Below are 16936 nucleotides of genomic sequence, written 5' to 3'. Positions count from 1 at the left end.
AATAAACCACAACTTTTGATCAGACATGCTAGAGTGATTTTAATGAGAAACTGCAGCAAAATGCAAACCCAATCAGGATAATTCACCAACTGTTAAGCATTCTATTGTCAATCTGGTCATATGTCACTGTTCGAAGTTTTAAACTACTGAAAAAATAAGTTCAGAAACACACCAGTAAATTCAGTGTTTTTATTTAACAGGCTCAATGAGCAGAGCTCCCTTAGCAAAATGAAAAATAAATTTAATTGTTAACTTGCATTTCAAGTAGAAGGACTCAGGCAGGAATTAGGAAAGTTTGTTGAAGGAATGGCTGAGACAGAAAGTTGCAGCTACGTGAATGTAACAAAAGGTGAGACACTATAGCCTAACAACAAGAATGCTACAAGTCAGAAGGACATGCTAGAAGGATGCTACCTAAGGCACCACTACTTCAGTGACGTGCGGTGAGGTTTATGACTGGTGAGGCACTGACACAGTGCTGGGTTTCAAATATTTTTAGACTTGTGGACTTCAACTCCCAGAATTCCACAGCCAGGCATGCTCAGTTCCAATTTAAAGCGACAGCATTTGTTTTTCTCCTTTGCTCCTTCTTTCTTTTTCTTTTTCTTCTCCTTCCCCTCCTTCCTCCCTCTCTCCCTTCCTCCCCCTCTCTCAAACACACACACACACACACACACACACAAGTTGGATTGGACTATCTCTCCTACCCCTTCCCTCTCTCACTCACTCTCAAACAAACCCCCACACACACAAAAGTTGGATTGGATATCTTTTCCAGTGGCTTGAAAGCAGCTCCTCTGCCATCCCCCCCCCCCCATTCCTCTGCTGCCTTTCCCAAACACCTCCACCATTGCAAATTCAGCCTGCTGTCTGGGTGGGAAATGCCTGGAACACAATAAAGCCCACCCACCACCTCCTGCTGGCAGGCTGGGGTGAGAGGAGGGGCAGAGAAGCCAGAGGGGAGCCGAGCCGAGCCTTCCAAAAGAAAGAGGCTGGGGGGAAGTGTGTGTACTACAGCATGGCTCTTTGCCTGGCTTCCTGCCTCCTCCTGTGGTCTCCTCAGTGCTCGCTTGTGCTCTCCCTCCCCAAGTGTAGTTTGATTGCAGGTGGAGCCACGTTGCCTTTTCAAACTTGTAATCAGTGTAGTTGGGCTAGATTTTTATATAGTTTTATACAGCTGTGTGTGTGAGAGAGAAATGAATGGGGGCCTGGGGAGGAAGTCACTACACTTGGGGAGGGAGAGCACCAGTGAGGCAGCAACTAGCTCAGCTTTTTCCTTTTACTTTTTTTTCATGATGAGAGTGGTGAGGCTGTGCCTCACCTGCCTCACCTGACTGCACGTCACTGCTCTACTTTATTATAATAGTAAAAGACACATCCCTTTTGATAAGAAAGCTTATTGATATTAACATATGACGTATGAAGAAAGAGAGTAAAGTAGAAGAAACCAATCAAAAGAAACACGTGCCAAGGAACCAATGATTTATTCTTAGGGTGTTAATTTCCTTAATCATAGCTGTATAAATTTTGTATTTATGCATGGTTCTGGGTCTTGGCTCCTTTAGCTGCTGAGACCCTTTTGCTGGAGTACTCCAATAAAACATGTCATACCTCGTGTCTGGTGGTCTTTATTGGCTGTTGTACCCATTTGGGGTACAACAAAGTGTTGAATAAAATTTTACCTAATTCTTACATGTTGATTACTACCTTCATTTTCATAATTCTGAAACAGATTAAAACTCACCCGTATGTAAGCACTCTGAATTTCAGTCAATTCTTTCCCAAGTGGAACAACACATTTTTCAATTCGCCGCTCATGAGAATAAGGCTGAATATCAGGAGAATCTTCAGAACAAAGCTCTATGTGGGAAATTAACAGGTTGGTAATAACTTGCTGCACAGCCTGTTAAAAAAAGTTGCAAATAAAATTATGTGCTGCATCTCAGTTAGGTTCATGGTAGCATAATAAAAATCAGACATATTTGGACACAGAATTTCAGAGTTAAAGACTTTCAGATCCTTTACTAATCTTCACAGACTGTAAATATTATAGACAAAAAAGAGGGAAAATAAGGAAAAATTCAATTTGTCCTACCTGTGGGGTTTGCACCACACATATTAAGATGCTAACACCTAATTATCCACCACAGAATTGCCTATGTAAGGCTGGCTGTGCATGTATGATTTTTAAATTTTAAAAAATGTTGGGATAATCTTACAATACAATACAATACAATAGTAGAGCTGGAAGGGACCTTGTATTGTATTGTATTGTAAGATTATCCCAACATCTTGTGAGTGTATTTCTTTTAAGTTAATTTTAAAAGTTTTTTTCCCTCAACACTGGTTAAAAAAATTACCCCAAACATAAAACACTGCACTTCACTTCACAATGTACCTAGAGAAGATCCCAATAGCTTCCAATATTTTATTAATAGTACCTATTAAGGAATAGCTTTAGGCCCTTCGCTCCCATCAGTTTAAACTGTCAGCTGATAAAGAAACGGCACAAGAAGGAAAACAACTTTGGAGACCTGAGATGTGCATTCAAGTATAGCAATAGTTTTAAAAATCAACAGAGATAATGTATACCGTAATTATTAAGAAAACCTAGCTCCCACAAGAAAAAGAATTGACTCACCTTTGCATCACTGCCAGGAGTTGCACTTAGAGCCAAGACTCGAAACTCTTTAGTGTATTTGCATAATTCTTTCACAACCTGAAGGGAGAATAACTTTCATCACCACTAAATTTATTCTAATACATCCAAAATAATTCTGATAAAATGCAAAATCTGAAGAAAGCAAATTCTGACTCCCAAATTAGTAGCCTCTAACAAAAAATAAAAAAATCAGTTTCTGTAAAATAAATGTATATCTTGCTGAGATGTAAGCCTGTATTTGTAAACTTATGCTATGTGATAAAACCCATACACAATATTTATTTTCTGGTTAAGAGTTTAAATAGACGGAATCCCCAGCACCATGAAACTGTACTGCTGAAACTAAACTGCAAAATAGCCAGCTTTCAATGTGGCATATTTTTGCAGGTATAAAAACCCAAAACTACCACTGTTATTGGTATTGCCAGAAATCAGAGTTTAAATGATGAGATAGATAGCATGTCTTCTATCAAAATAGCTGTTAATTTCTCTTTTTCCTTTTATTACCCTAGGGCCAAATACTTGTTCTAAAAAAATCATTTTCTTTGTTAATATTCTTACTCAAATTATATTATTTACATGATGCCTCTTGTGTTATGTTGATGTGCAGAAAAAAAAGTAGAAAAAGATTAATACCACATCAAAAAGAATCTGGAAATAAGAATAAAATTGGAAAGAAATGCATGCTTGGGCTCAATGGCTACAGGTAAAACAGAATTGATTTTAAGATTTACTACTTATAACCTATCCAAGATTTTCTATCTATAGGATGACATTTAGGAGCCACCTAGTGGCAAAAAAAAAAATCTTGTGCCTGTAGGATGAAAAGTGGAATTTTCCAACTCTCATCCTAAAATCCCGTTTCTTTTTTTTAATAAAAAGTTTGTTATTTTAATTTTTTTAACATACATATAATCCGAAGTATACCATTACATCTTAACAAACATTTAAAAAAAATATCCAATATTATGTTATATCAATTCCTCTTACCATCAAGCCACATCAACTTTCATTTTGCTCTTCTGCTTTCCATACACCATATTATAATCTGTTTTATCTTCAACCTTTCTCCTCTCCCTCTCTCCTCCTCCCTACCGCCTTTCTTCCCTCTGCCACCTCTCTCTTCTCTACTTCCCCTTACTCTCTCCCTCTACTCTCCCCTTTCCAAACCTTCCCTCTCTCCTTCTCTTTTCCTTCCTTCTGCTTCCCTCTCTCCTGTCTCCTCTGTCTCTCTTTCCCTCCCTTCCACTCTCTAATTTGCATGGTGTATTTCAACGTCTGAGCAAGCTCCATTTAATATTACTGGCATTAATAATTATATTCCAGAAAATATTTTTTATATTGCTAATTTTACATACGTTCTCCTTTTAAAAGTATACTTCTATATAGGTTCCATTTATGCCCCCCCCAAACCCCCCTCTTTTTTTTGGCCAAAGTGTGAGCCGGGTTCAGGTTTCCAGCTATCCTCATAATACTATTGCATAATTATACATCATTAAGCACGCATATTTTTAAGGCTTCGTGTTACAACTTTACATATGTATTGTTAGGTGTATTTCCAAGTCCCCCCTCCATTTTTTCCCCCTTCTCCCTGGTAACTTTTCCAATGAATACTTTTCTTATTTGTAATCCAATATAGTCATTTCACATTCCACTAGTAATACATATCAACTGACCTACTAACTTGTTCACCTTAGTTAATCTACATTTAATTCCTTTTTACTTACAATCCTTTCTATACCATACATACATATTACATTTCAATTTAACAGTTAATTGAAATACACAATAAGGTATGCCTCACAAACATTCTCCACACTTTTTAAAATCCTATTTCTTGATGCGGTCTTTTTCAATACATTCACTGAAGAGTCTATATCAGGGGTGTCAAACTCAAGGCCCGTGGGCTGCATCCAGCCCCCAAGATGCTTAAATCTAGCCCTTGGCCACCCTGGAAACAGCAAAGGACCAGCCCAAGGGTCACAAGTGATGTCAAGAAGCCCTGGCCCCAGCCCCCCAAAGTCAAACACAACCCTGATGTGGCCCTCAATGAAATTGAGTTTGACACCCCTGGTCTATATAAATATACAATTCTAAATCAGTTAAAAATAGCCTAATGAGATTGTAAAGTGCTCATCAACAGCTGGAAGACCCTTTAACTATTTCTAGAGCAGCGGTTTCTTGGTCCAATTTCAAAATCCCTGTTTAGAAATTAGTTCAAATTTATAGAAATAGCTGTTTCTCTCCAACTTGCTACTTGTGAGAGAAAAAGAGAAAAAAACGAATGGCTACATCAATTTTTGGCTTTGGACACACTCATTGTTAGCTCTAGACTAATATGTGCTCCCAACTAGATTGCGTTTTAAATAATAATCTATTCAAAGACAGAATATAAGTTTGTACAATTCCACACTACCTGACAATACGCATGATTTCCAAGAGCTTTATGGGCCTCATCAATAACCAGGCATTTAATTTCTGCTGCTGGACATGTGCCACGAGAAAGATCATTTGCCATTATTTGAGGAGTGAGAAAGAAGACCCTTTTGGTGCGCCAGATTTCTTTCCGATCAACAATTTGGGTACCTCCTGGAAAAAAGATAAGAAAAAATTGTACGTCTAAACATACATAGCACATCTGTTTACTAGCAATTAATATGAGCTACATATTCTAGCAGAGTTTACATTGAATGCATTCTTATACATGTAAAAATTAGCCTTCAGGTTTTTTTATTGCTAGCCAGAAAAAACATTTTAAGTTACAGAATTTCAGAATGATACTGGTAGTAGTGTACTCCAAATAGAAAATTACTTGCATTTTGCATAAAGTACCGGTCAGCAATCATGAATATTGTCATAGATCAAATTGAGGAAATTCAATTGAACTATTTTTTTCTTTAAAATCCACCAAATCTGTTGAATTATAAATCACCAAATGGTTGCACTAGCTTGGAAAACAGAAAGTACAATTCAAAGTCCCAGCAAGTCTGATTCATTGCAAGGTATCTGCTGTGCTTGGGTACTAGAAGCCTACATATTCACACATACACACACACACACACACATTTCATCTTGTAAAAAATATACTCAAGATAATCAGGATTAAATCCTCTACCCATTTTAAGCATGCAGAGCAGTAGTTCTTAAAACGGGATAATTACTCCCAAGGAGGTAATTAGAGCATACCCTGGGGTAATGGAGTAATAGGGACAGCCCCTGCCAAAATACTTGAGTAAACAATAGTCAAATTTCTGGGAATAATTATATTTGAGACTAAGAAAAAGGATAATTAGATCAAGCAATTTAAGAAATCCCACTCTGAAAGGATTTAATGGCTAGAATTAATCACATTTCTATTTTGGGTGGAAACAGACTTGGTAAAAGTCAAAAATTAGCACATAAGCAGGAATGCAAATAATCCATAAGGAAAAAACTAAGAAATACCGGTAATAACAGGTATCACAGCCTTTCCCCCTAAATTATGCAGCTTTGTTCAGAAGACTGGATTTTGCAAATACCTAACACATGAAAGTAAATTAACAAGGATCTAACTTGTGCTGCTCCTAAAAGTCACAACTGTTACTCAAATTTATTTTGTGTAGAGAAATACACTCTTTATACTTTACATAAATGACCTTTGCGATCATATCATAAGCAACTGCATTCTCTTCGCTGATGATGTAAAACTATTCAACACCACCGACAATGCTACTGCCCTACAAAGAGACCTTGACTATGTGTCAGAATGGTCAAACAATTGGCAACTCCAAATCTCAACCAATGAATGCTCTGTCTTACACATTGGCGAAAGAAATCAGAACACCAAATACAAGCTGGGCGGACACCACCTTGTGGATGACCCTCACTCCGTCAAGGACCTGGGAGTACTCACTTCTAATGATCCAAGGGCCAGAGCCCACTGTAACAGCATTGCCAAAAAGGCATTAAGAGTTTTTAACCTAATCTTGCAAAGCTTCTTCTCAGGTAATATTCTATTGCAAAGTAGGGCATATAAAAGCTTTGCTAGACCAATTCTCGAATACAGTTCATCTGTCTGGAACCCGCACTGCATATCAGACATTAATACAATTGTGAGAGTCCAGAGATATTTCAGAAGAATCCTCCACTCCTCTGCTCACAACAGAATACCCGACACCACCAGACTTGAAATTTAAAGAGATAAAAGAGATGTCTTATTCTGGAACTTCTTTTCAACTTCACAGTCTTTTAGCTCTGCTCCCACCCCACCAGGGATCACACCCCGCTTAGCTTCCCACGGATCAAAGACACTAAGTCGGCTCATGCGAAAACACTGAGCCACAGGCAAGGCGTGACCCACCCGTCATCTCGGCCATATGCGAAGCCGGGATGCCCAGGAGGCGGGCGCATGCCTCCCGTTGCTGAGCCACCAAAGGCTTGGTCGGGGCCAGGAAGAGGATCTTGCCGCCGGGGAACCACCGGTAGAAATTGTACATGACCACGGCGGCTACCAGTGTTTTGCCCAGCCCTGTCGGCAGGCAGAGCAGCGTGTTGGCCAGGAGCGCTTCCCACGACGCTCGGACCTGGTAGGCGCGCTCCTCCACGCAGCCGCCGGACGGAAACATCCACAGAGCGCCCGGCGCGCCGCCGATGAATCCCCGGGCAGCAGAAGCGCCTGACGGAGAGGGCCAGGAGGGCGAATCCGCTGCCTCGGCTTCTATGGCTGCAGCCAACAGCGCCGCCTCTTCTTCTTCTTCCTCCTCCTCCTCTTCCACCGCCGGCGCTGGAGTCGGCTGCGCTCCCCATGCTTGGAAGAGCGTGGCCTGCCGGCTTCTGCCTTTCATTTCAGCAGCGCCGCCGCCGCCGCCCTCCCGCTGTTCTCCCGCAACTCCCCTCAATGGGCAGCGTCGCCATCTTGAGGGCCGCCGAAAAACCCGCCAGCTCCGAGGAGGGCCCTGATTGGCCCAGCCCAAGAAAGGCGGATCGGTCACGTGATCCATTATTTCGCCTTTTTTAAAAAACACTAAACTTTAACTTTTATTTGATTTAAAGAAGGCGAATAAACGTGTTGCAGGATCCAATCTGGGTCTGCCATCGGGTTGAGAGGTATTTGTCTGCTGAGCTTTCGGACTCGTGCTGGAGCCCATCTTCTTTCTGGGAACTTCTCTCTAGCCAAAAATTCTGGTCCCGGTGACCGACCCAGATTGGATCCTTACCTTTTGTTTAAATCTTAGAGAGAGGTTCCGACAAAGGAGGGACCGATTTTACCCCCGTTCATTACTGAAGCGCCTGCAGACATGAAACTGAAATGCGATCTCTCTTTCAACGAGTCACTTGCAAGATTTTTTGAAAAAGAACTGTTAGGAATATGACACGCGAGCATTTGGCTTTTTTAACTCTCAAAACTCTTTTTTCCACTATGCATTCAAATTGGAATGTGATTAATGTGTGGGTGTGGGTGAGAGAAAGAGAGAACCTAAGTATATGTGTGTGCATGTATGTGTATGGAAATATATATTCTTTTGAGAGGGCATCAGAATTCCATTTTTAATATGTGCCAGTATGCTCACAGAAGAAAGTGTCAATAAAGGTTATCTTATCTTAAATCTCCATTTCTTGATATTAAAAAAACTTTGTAATTAACATCCACGCTTAAGTTTTCTTACAATCACGCAAGTCTTGACGAAGCAGGAGACTACTCTTCCTAGCATACCTTGCGAAGATTTCCTGTTATTGTTGGATCCATTTCTCTATAGCTTGGTTTCGTGTTTTTAATGCCCAGTGCACCACGCAGTTCCCCTATATACGAAGAAGTGGAAATATAAGGTAGAAGTAGGATTTTTAAAGGGAACAACGAACTTGTAAAGAAATTCCATTTTAATGGATGCCGATTAGAGTACATTCAAAGTGACAATAATTTTTTTTTCTTTCTTTCTTTCTTTCTTTCTTTCTTTCTTTCTTTCTTTCTTTCTTTCTTTCTTTCTTTCTTTTTTCTTTCTTTCTTCCTTCCTTCCTTCCTTCCTTCCTTCCTTCCTTTCTCTTTCTCTATATCTAGCCATCCATCCATCCACCGACTACAATACCCAGCATGCATCAGAAATTGCTCCGCCGATCTGCCTTTTGCGTCCACCCAATCACGTAACAGGAGCCTCTGCTTTCTCGGGTAGAACTACGCTACCCAGCATGCCCAGCGAGAAGAGACGTACGGAAGCGCGTATGGATGGAGGCGGCGTGGCGCGCTAAGCGTGCTGGAATTGCATTTCGTGCTGTGAGGCTTGTGAGGGGCGGCTGAAGAGTTCCCTGACTCTCCCCTAGTGAGGCGATGTAATGGCGGACCGCGCGCGTCCTTGGAGCCCGGAGGAGCTGCGGAGCGAGGAGCTGCCCAAGCGGGAGATTGTCCACTTTCTGCAGGAGCAAGCGGCACACAGGGTGGGCGGTCCGAGGCGCGATCTGACGGGTGGGCAGGCTCCATTCATACGTTCCTGCGGGGTTGGCTGGACGCGTGTAGCTTTCATTTGGCCAGAAGATCTGTGCAAAGTTGAGAAGTCCCCTCCTCTCCTGGCGCCTTCTTTTTTTTTGTCCTCGTTGCCTAATTTCCTTTAGTCAGGGCTCCCTCTTTCTTTAACCCTGTCCCGCTCTTCGAAGCAAGCCATATAGATAGATCTCTTCGGACGGGATGAGAGCCTTTCAGTGGGATCGCGTTATCTTTCCTCCCTATTTTTATTTCACGTGACTGCGGCATTCCCACATGCCATCTTGAGTTGTGGTCGTAAGCATAGCGGCGGGGGGAGAGGGGACATCTTTCCCACGCCTGGGGTGAGGCGAGAGAGAATAGGGATTGCTGATTCCATTACTGACAGGCCAGGATAAAGTAATTTATAATTATAGATAGGTCATGCACTAATTCATCCTGGCACATTTTAATGCATTGATTTCCCCCCCCCCCCCCCGTATTATTTGTTGATTGATCATTGGATGCCATTCGCACACTTTGCCTTGAATTCCAGAGCAAAATAACCTCCTGCTGCCAGCAATAGTCTTTAATTTTTTAAAATGCAAGAAAACTGCCCATTGGCAAATGCATCAAAAACAAGGCCTTGGAGAGGGTTTCCTATAGCCATACATCTGCTTTCTGTGTTAACATGAAAGGAATTGCTAGGGGATTTTTTAAAAAAAACTCAAAATTTTTCAAATTGAAATAGTTCAGATGAATCCAAGAAGCTTCCAGTTTAAAGTGCAAAGGAGAAGGGTATATTGTATAACTGAAAGTGTCCTTCAGTTGTACAGTACCTTATATTTTTAATTTTAGCTGAACTAGATTTATGGACATGAAATCATAGACATTTTTATTTGGAATACTGTGAAATTGTGATTTGTTTTTAATTTATTTAAAGCTGATCTGCAATTTCATGGCTTAGTTACATTGCAAATTAATTTGTTTATCTTCCGTAAAATTGGCAGATATGAAAAATCAAGAGGAACAGGATTTTCACTGTGCGCTTTGCTCTTTTTCTGTCTTTATGATTGGGTTCTCTTCTGCAGTTTGCTGTCACCAATCTGAATTGAATTCTAAGTATAGGAATCACACGTTTTTTGATTCCAGGAAAAATGATTGGATTTATTTGATGCCTTTAGAGACTTTAAATTTCCATATTGTAAGTGTAGATACTATTCCAGCTCACTTTGCAGTATACGAAAACTTGTCATTTATCACAGGTAGCCGAACTGATCTTAAGTTTTGTTTGTAGTTTCTTGCAGAGCACAAGTTGCTTGGTCAGATAAAAAATGTGGCTAAAACAGCTAGTAAGGATCAGTTAATAACAGCATATAACCAACTCTTTGAAACAAAGGTAAGTCTTACACTTGCTTACTTTACCAGTGCTTTATTTGTAAACTGAAAATGGATGAAAAGCTCGGTGGATAGATCTAATATTTTTTCTACAAAAGGTGCTGAGAATCTCTACTTAAAAAGACTGCTGTGCTGAAGAAATGATTGTCTTTGTTCTTTGATGGTTATTGAACTTTCTGCTTGAAAGAAAAAAAAATAAAACTCTGATTTGGGTTTTGATTATTAAGTAGATCATGGTTATAGAAGTGACTAGTATTTACTATTTTAAATAAATGAAGAGTTGATTTTATAACTACCATATTTTTCAGTGTACAAGATGCAATATTCCCCCCTCAAAAAAGTGGGTGGAAATGTCTGTGCACAAATGTAGCTGAAGCTCTGCCCACCCGCCAGCCCCCACACTTTGGCCTCTGCCTCCAAGCAATTTACCTCCTTGCAGCAAACAGCCTGCTCAGCTTTAGCACAGCCTGATTTACAACAAGCAGCTGATTGGCGGTTGGATCCGCCTCCTGGAATACTGCCTATCAGCTGTTCCAGGCTACAGGGATCGCCACCGTGTGCCCCATTTTTGTCCTATTCCAGGAGGCAGGGATCCCCGCCGCCTGGAACAGGCCCTGTGTTCAGCCTCCATGTGACCCATTTTTGTCCCATTCCAGGAGGCAGGGATCCCCGCTGCCTGGAACAGGCCCTGTGTTCAGCCTCCACGTGCCCCATTTTTCTCCCATTCCATGAGGCAGGGATCTCCACTGCCTGGAACGGTCCAAAAATTGGATACTCGGAGGCCAAACACAGGGTGCATGGAGGCGGCCATAGGTGGCAGTGGCGACGGGTAGCGTGATCCCCACAGCCTGGAACCACTGATAGGCAGTATTCTGGGAGGCCAATCCAATCGCCAATCAGCTTCTTGTGCTAAATCAGGCTGAAGCTGACCAGGCTGTTTGCTGCAAGGAAGTAAATTGCTGGGAGGCAGAGGCAGAATTTTTCCCCCTGTTTTCCTCCCCAAAAGCTAGGTGCGTCTTATAGTTCGGAATGTCTTATAGTCCGAAAAATACATTATATTATGTAACTTACTGCACCAAATGAAGATGGAAATCACTTTTGTTTTCTTTCTCCTCACTTTCTCCACTCGTCCTGTTTCTTCCTGCCTTTTCTTTCCCTTTTTTTTGTATTGTCTTTATTTATATTTCTATTTTATATTAAGTAAAAACTTTTAAGCAAATATTTTTAAAGCAATTTTTGTTTAAATACCTATATGTACTGCTTCCAGCCAGAGTAAGATGAGTGTATAAATATGGCCAAACTAGCTTTTAAAACTTGTGTTACGTGAATGTTTTCTCCAGAATATTATTTCAATTAAATTTCATCGTTTTAACTTGGACCTACTATATAGTATTGATACATTTTATATGGCAGAACTGTAATGACATTTTAGAGAAAGATTTTATGATTGCACCTATAAAATGTAAGTGTAACACCTTGAACATTCAAAATATAATAAGTAGGATTATGTTCATATTATTCAAGATTATAATAATATATCAGGGGACAGTAAAATAGAGCAGGGGTCCCCATCCCCCAAGCCACACCCCGGTAGAAGGCCCTGATGCCGCCGGCTGTCTACAGAGAAGTTGGAGACTGCCGGAATAAAAAAACAAAGAATTGGCAAAAATCACAAAGTATCAAGTTTCTAAAATTGACATTGAAAGGTTCTAGCACAGGGGTGTCCAAACTTGGCAACTTTAAGACTTGTGGACTTCAACTCCCAGAATTCCCCAGCCAGAGCTGGCTGGGGAATTCTGGGAGTTGAAGTCAACAAGTCTTAAAGTTGCCAAGTTTGGACACCCCTGTTCTAGCAAATGGCTATGGTGGTACAAGTGATTATAGGCACACTGTCTGCCATATTAGAAAAAATCTTGGGTGCCTCTTATACAAACTCCACATTGACAAAACAAACCATCTGTCAATTGCTAATGGCCACATTGCTTAGCTACATACATAGACTAGAATGATACATTACAACATCCTACATTCTTGGTAAGAACTTGATGTTTACAAAGGGCAACAGCTAAAGTACTGGCAGCTGTGACTTCACATCATTGTGAACACATATACTCAAATGGCTCCTTTGTTAGATGCGCATTCTTAATCGCCTTTGCCTAGAGTTGTATAATTGTTTTTAATCATATTTACTTTTTAATCTGGATTTTATATACTTTATTTATTGTTTGATTGTTGTAAATGACCTAAAAATGTGTTTTGCGAAATGGGCAACTATAAAGTTTGATTAATAAATACTCTTCATAGCACTATTATAACTTCCTTAGGTAGATCACTAAAATGTATATTTCCCAGAGCTTTAAGGACACGGAAAGCACTGAACAAGTGGCAGAACAGCTAAAAAATATCAAGATTGATGAAAACCAACCCAAAAAGGCAAAATCTGAAGAAGTTGTTGATGAGGTAAGTTGGGAAGTACCTCAATAATGTTTTTCAATTTCTGCTAGGTGAGTAAATAAAAAAAAACCATATACAAATGAGAAAGGACATTAAATAATACAACTAACGTAGTTGGGATATGTAAGACAAATACTTTTGTCTATTGAAAATAATGCTGTAATTATAAAACATATTTTACAAAATAGGTCAATACTGTATAGCTATTTAAATTTAAGTTCTGTGATAGTTGTTACTGATTTTGAATTGGTAGTGATTCTATTATGATCATTTGATCTTTTGGAGTTCTCAATTCTGAAATCAGTTGCATTTTTTATATATGTAGCAACGTCTTTTAAAATAAAATTTATATAATCAAGCTTAATGGCATATGTCACAAACCTCCATATATATTTTTAAGAATAAAGTTTATTGTAGAAGACATTTCTGGATATGTGTGCAAAATGATACAGTTCTTAGTTTTACTCTTTTGGGGACCAGCTATAAAGCCATTTGGGAATACTTTTCAGTTCAATAGTGATCTTATAATTGAGCTATTAATTAGCAGTTTATCGAGATGCTAAAAAAGATATTGTTGCAAATAAATAGCTCCTCCCATAGGAGGGACAGAATTCCTGTAAAATGTATATTTCTCTGAAAGTATATGAAAAGGAAAGTGGACTGTATATCATTCTAAAGATACACTATCTTTGAACAACATCTGTATTTTTAAAATAGTGAAGTTTTACTGTTTTCTTTCTTTCCACTTTTATTGCAGACTTCCCCAAAATATACCAAGTCAATTCTGAAAAAGGGGGATAAAACCAACTTTCCAAAAAAGGGTGATATTGTTCATTGCTGGTATACAGGCAAGCTGCAAGATGGAACCGTTTTTGACACTAATATTCAGTCAAGTAAGTGCTTAGACAGCTCTTTTTTTAAAAAAAAGTTTGCAAAGCTTTTAAAGATTCAAGTGGTCTTCATTGAAGGGCAGGATGATGGAGCTGCAGTGTCTCTCAAACAATAAATTGGAGCCGAGTAAGACTGTAAACTTCCCTCTACATTTTGCATTTGTTCAACCCATCTTGGAAAAAAAGATGGAAAAGCTTAAAAATGTGTTTTATTCCACTTTTATTATTTTTATAAATATAATTCAAGGTGGCAAACACTCTTGATATTCTCTCCTCTGATTTTCACAATAGCAACCCTGTTTTAAGTTTGTTAAAACTGTAAAGGGAGTTGGGCTGAGAAAGAGCGGTCCACAATCACTCATTTGGCTTTCATACCTAAAATAGTACTAGAACTCAGTTTCCTGATTTTTAGCCTGGTGCCTTAAAAATCTACAGCAGGCTTTAGGCTTTACTATTCTTGTGAATCAAGTCTGGTCTTCCCTACAGTGTATTTTGTATCCAGAAAGAAAGGAGAAAGATGCAAATACTCTTATTAAAAGATTTGAATTTGGTAAGCATTCCCTGTTAATCTGATAGTTTGCAACCAAATCTTATCTTTCAGGTTCAAAGAAGAAAAAAGCATCTAAACCACTGAGCTTCAAAGTTGGTGTTGGGAAAGTGATTCGAGGTGTAAGTGTGCTAATGTGGGTGACTGAGTGTGTCAGGTTCTCATACTTTTTCATAATTAGAAAATAGTTTTGGTTCTGCAGCTGTTCATCCATCTGTCTGTTTCTTTCAATAAGAGGCGGCATTGGGTATATGTGGTCCCATGAGCCCTTTAGATTCTATCCTGCCAGGAATGAGAGAGAACACCATTGGAAGTCTGCCCATCTATTTCCTGCAGATCTTGGACCAGTGTCCAACTGTCATAATTAGAGGTTTTGAGTGGGGGCTGTGTCATACATCATCACATCCATCATGTATATCATATATTGCAGATGTCACTTCTAATACTTTCCTTAGTACTAGTTTTGGGTTGTAGGAAGATTGTTTATTAGTTTTGCATCTCTACCAAGATAGAATACTGTAATCTTTAGCTTTGTAAATCTGTATTCATGACCTGTGATATTGCGGTCTCTGGGTCCAATTAATTGAGTCCAATCTACTTAATTTTCAGATGAATTCTAGCATGTGTTGTGTGGAAATCTTAACAACAACAAAAAAAAAACTTCAGCAGTGGAGAATGAAAAAGAATCTGATTTTGTTAAAACTAACCAGAATATGTTTCTTTTCTATTTTTCAGTGGGATGAAGCCTTATTAACAATGAGCAAAGGAGAGAAGGCTAATTTGGAAATTGAGTCGGAATGGGCTTATGGGAAGAAAGGACAACCTGATGCCAAGTATCCTGCTGACATTTATATTTATGTAGATTGCAAAAACCATTTTTCCTGTACAATAGAGATTAAGAGAGCACATTTTTCCCAACAACTTTACAGTGTTGCAGAAGTCCCCATTGTTGTTCATAATATTGTCTTAATTGACAGATACATCAGTGGGATAGATCTTCATTGACAGATCCCTAACTGTCAAAAGAACTGGAAAGACTTCTCAGGGGCGGGGAGGTATGCAGGTGGGACAGAATAAGGCAAAGTTCAAGTGGTAATCCTCAGTGCACTCAAAGCAGAAAGGGGGGGGGGGGGTATGTCTGATTTAATTAGATGTTATCTTGTTGCCTAATCTTCATGACCAAGTTATTTTTAATTGTCTACAGTAAAGATTTGATTGGGGAGAGAGGGGGAGGCTTCTTAAATTGAAGTATCTAAGGATTAATAGGTAGAAAAGAAAAAAATGGACATTGGTGGGTGGTTACCCTGTTTCCCTGAAAATAAGCCCTCCCCAAAAATATTGCAACACAGCAGCAGCCTTGAGGTGACCACGCTCGCCGCCTCCTGCACCTTAAAAATAGTAAGACCCCCGAAAATAAGGCCAGGTGCTTATTTCGGGGGTCAAAAGAAAATAAGACCCTGTCTTATTTTCAGAGAAACACAGTAGAATATTTCATATTTTCAATTTCATGCTTAACGTTTTCTAAGGGGCATTGTTTCCACAATGTCTAGTTACTTTTCATTTATGATCATTACAGGTAGTCCTCGATTTGGGACAGTTGAGCCCAAAATTTCTCTTGCTAAGTGAAACATTTGTTAAGTGAGGTTTCCCATTTTACGACTTTTCTTGCCACAGTTAAGTGAATCACTGTAGTTGTTAGTCAACCTGCTGTTAAGTGAATCTGGCTTCACCGTTGACTTTGTTAGAAGGTTGAAAAGGGGATCATATGACCTTGGGACACTGCAGCCATCATAAATGAGTTGATTGCCAAATGTCTAAATCAGGGGTGTCCAAACTTGGGAACTTTAAGACTTGTGGACTTCAACTCCCAGAATTCCCCAGCCAGCATGGCTGGCTGGGGAATTCTGGGAGTTGAAGTCCACAAGTCTTAAAGTTCCCAAGTTTGGACACCCCTGGTCTAAATTTTCATCATGAGGCCATGGGGATGCTACAATGGTCAGAAGTGTGAAAAATGGCCATAAGTGACTTTTTTCAGTGCCTTTGTAACTGAACAACTAAATGAACTGTCATAGCTCAAGGATTACCTGTAATCGGTTGCCAAAGCTCCCTTCTGAGTTATACATTGAACAAGAATAACTTGCAACTTAGAAAAAGTTACACAAAGCTTTTAAGTATAGATACATTTGCAACCACAATCTACTATATATGGATTTCCTTAACTTCTATTTCAGGATTCCGCCCAATGCAAAACTTTTCTTTGAAATTGAACTGGTAGATATTGAATGATGTATTGTTGCCTCTTCAGTCTTGAATATTTGTGAAGACACAGTACTTCCGATTTCAGGGAAATGCAAATGTGGCCTTTTATCTGATAGATGGAGGAGTCAAAAGACCCTTATTGCAATTACAGTACAATGTCTGTATTACTAAAAACTAGTTTATATGTGGCTTTGACTGATGTTTTGTAGCAAGGACTTGGAAAAAAATACTCCAATTTATTAAGCACTTAACGACATTTTAAAATCAGGGTTCCTGATTTGCTGGGTTATAATTTC

The 16936-nt window shown here is 39.5% G+C and overlaps 2 protein-coding genes across 3 annotated transcripts in view; one reads left to right on the top strand and one right to left on the bottom strand.

The window, feature by feature from the left end:
• Positions 1–7594, bottom strand: part of FANCM (FA complementation group M) — a 49232-nt gene extending 41638 nt beyond the window's left edge. For both annotated transcript variants that reach the window (XM_081935842.1, XM_081935843.1), the window contains exons 1-4: positions 7002–7594; positions 5079–5251; positions 2642–2719; positions 1745–1903 (exon numbers count right to left, since the gene is read on the bottom strand). In XM_081935842.1, the coding sequence (XP_081791968.1) occupies positions 1745–1903; positions 2642–2719; positions 5079–5251; positions 7002–7485 (894 nt within the window). In that variant the 5' untranslated portion in view covers positions 7486–7594. The remainder of the gene's footprint in view (positions 1–1744; positions 1904–2641; positions 2720–5078; positions 5252–7001) is intronic.
• A 1260-nt stretch (positions 7595–8854) lies between these two features.
• On the top strand, positions 8855–16828 carry FKBP3 (FKBP prolyl isomerase 3). Its single transcript, XM_081966935.1, has 7 exons — positions 8855–9070; positions 10390–10491; positions 12843–12950; positions 13702–13837; positions 14436–14503; positions 15117–15214; positions 16613–16828. The coding sequence occupies exons 1-7, from the start codon at positions 8969–8971 to the stop codon at positions 16665–16667; spliced, it is 669 nt and encodes a 222-aa protein (XP_081823061.1). The 5' UTR covers positions 8855–8968; the 3' UTR covers positions 16668–16828.
• The last annotated feature ends 108 nt before the right edge of the window (positions 16829–16936 follow it).

This window comes from Natrix helvetica (assembly GCF_964273705.1).
Source record: "Natrix helvetica genome assembly, chromosome: 1".
Classification (NCBI taxonomy): Eukaryota; Metazoa; Chordata; class Lepidosauria; order Squamata; family Natricidae; genus Natrix; species Natrix helvetica.
Note: the sequence above shows the minus strand (reverse complement) of the source record. Positions and strands in the feature narration are given on the sequence as shown.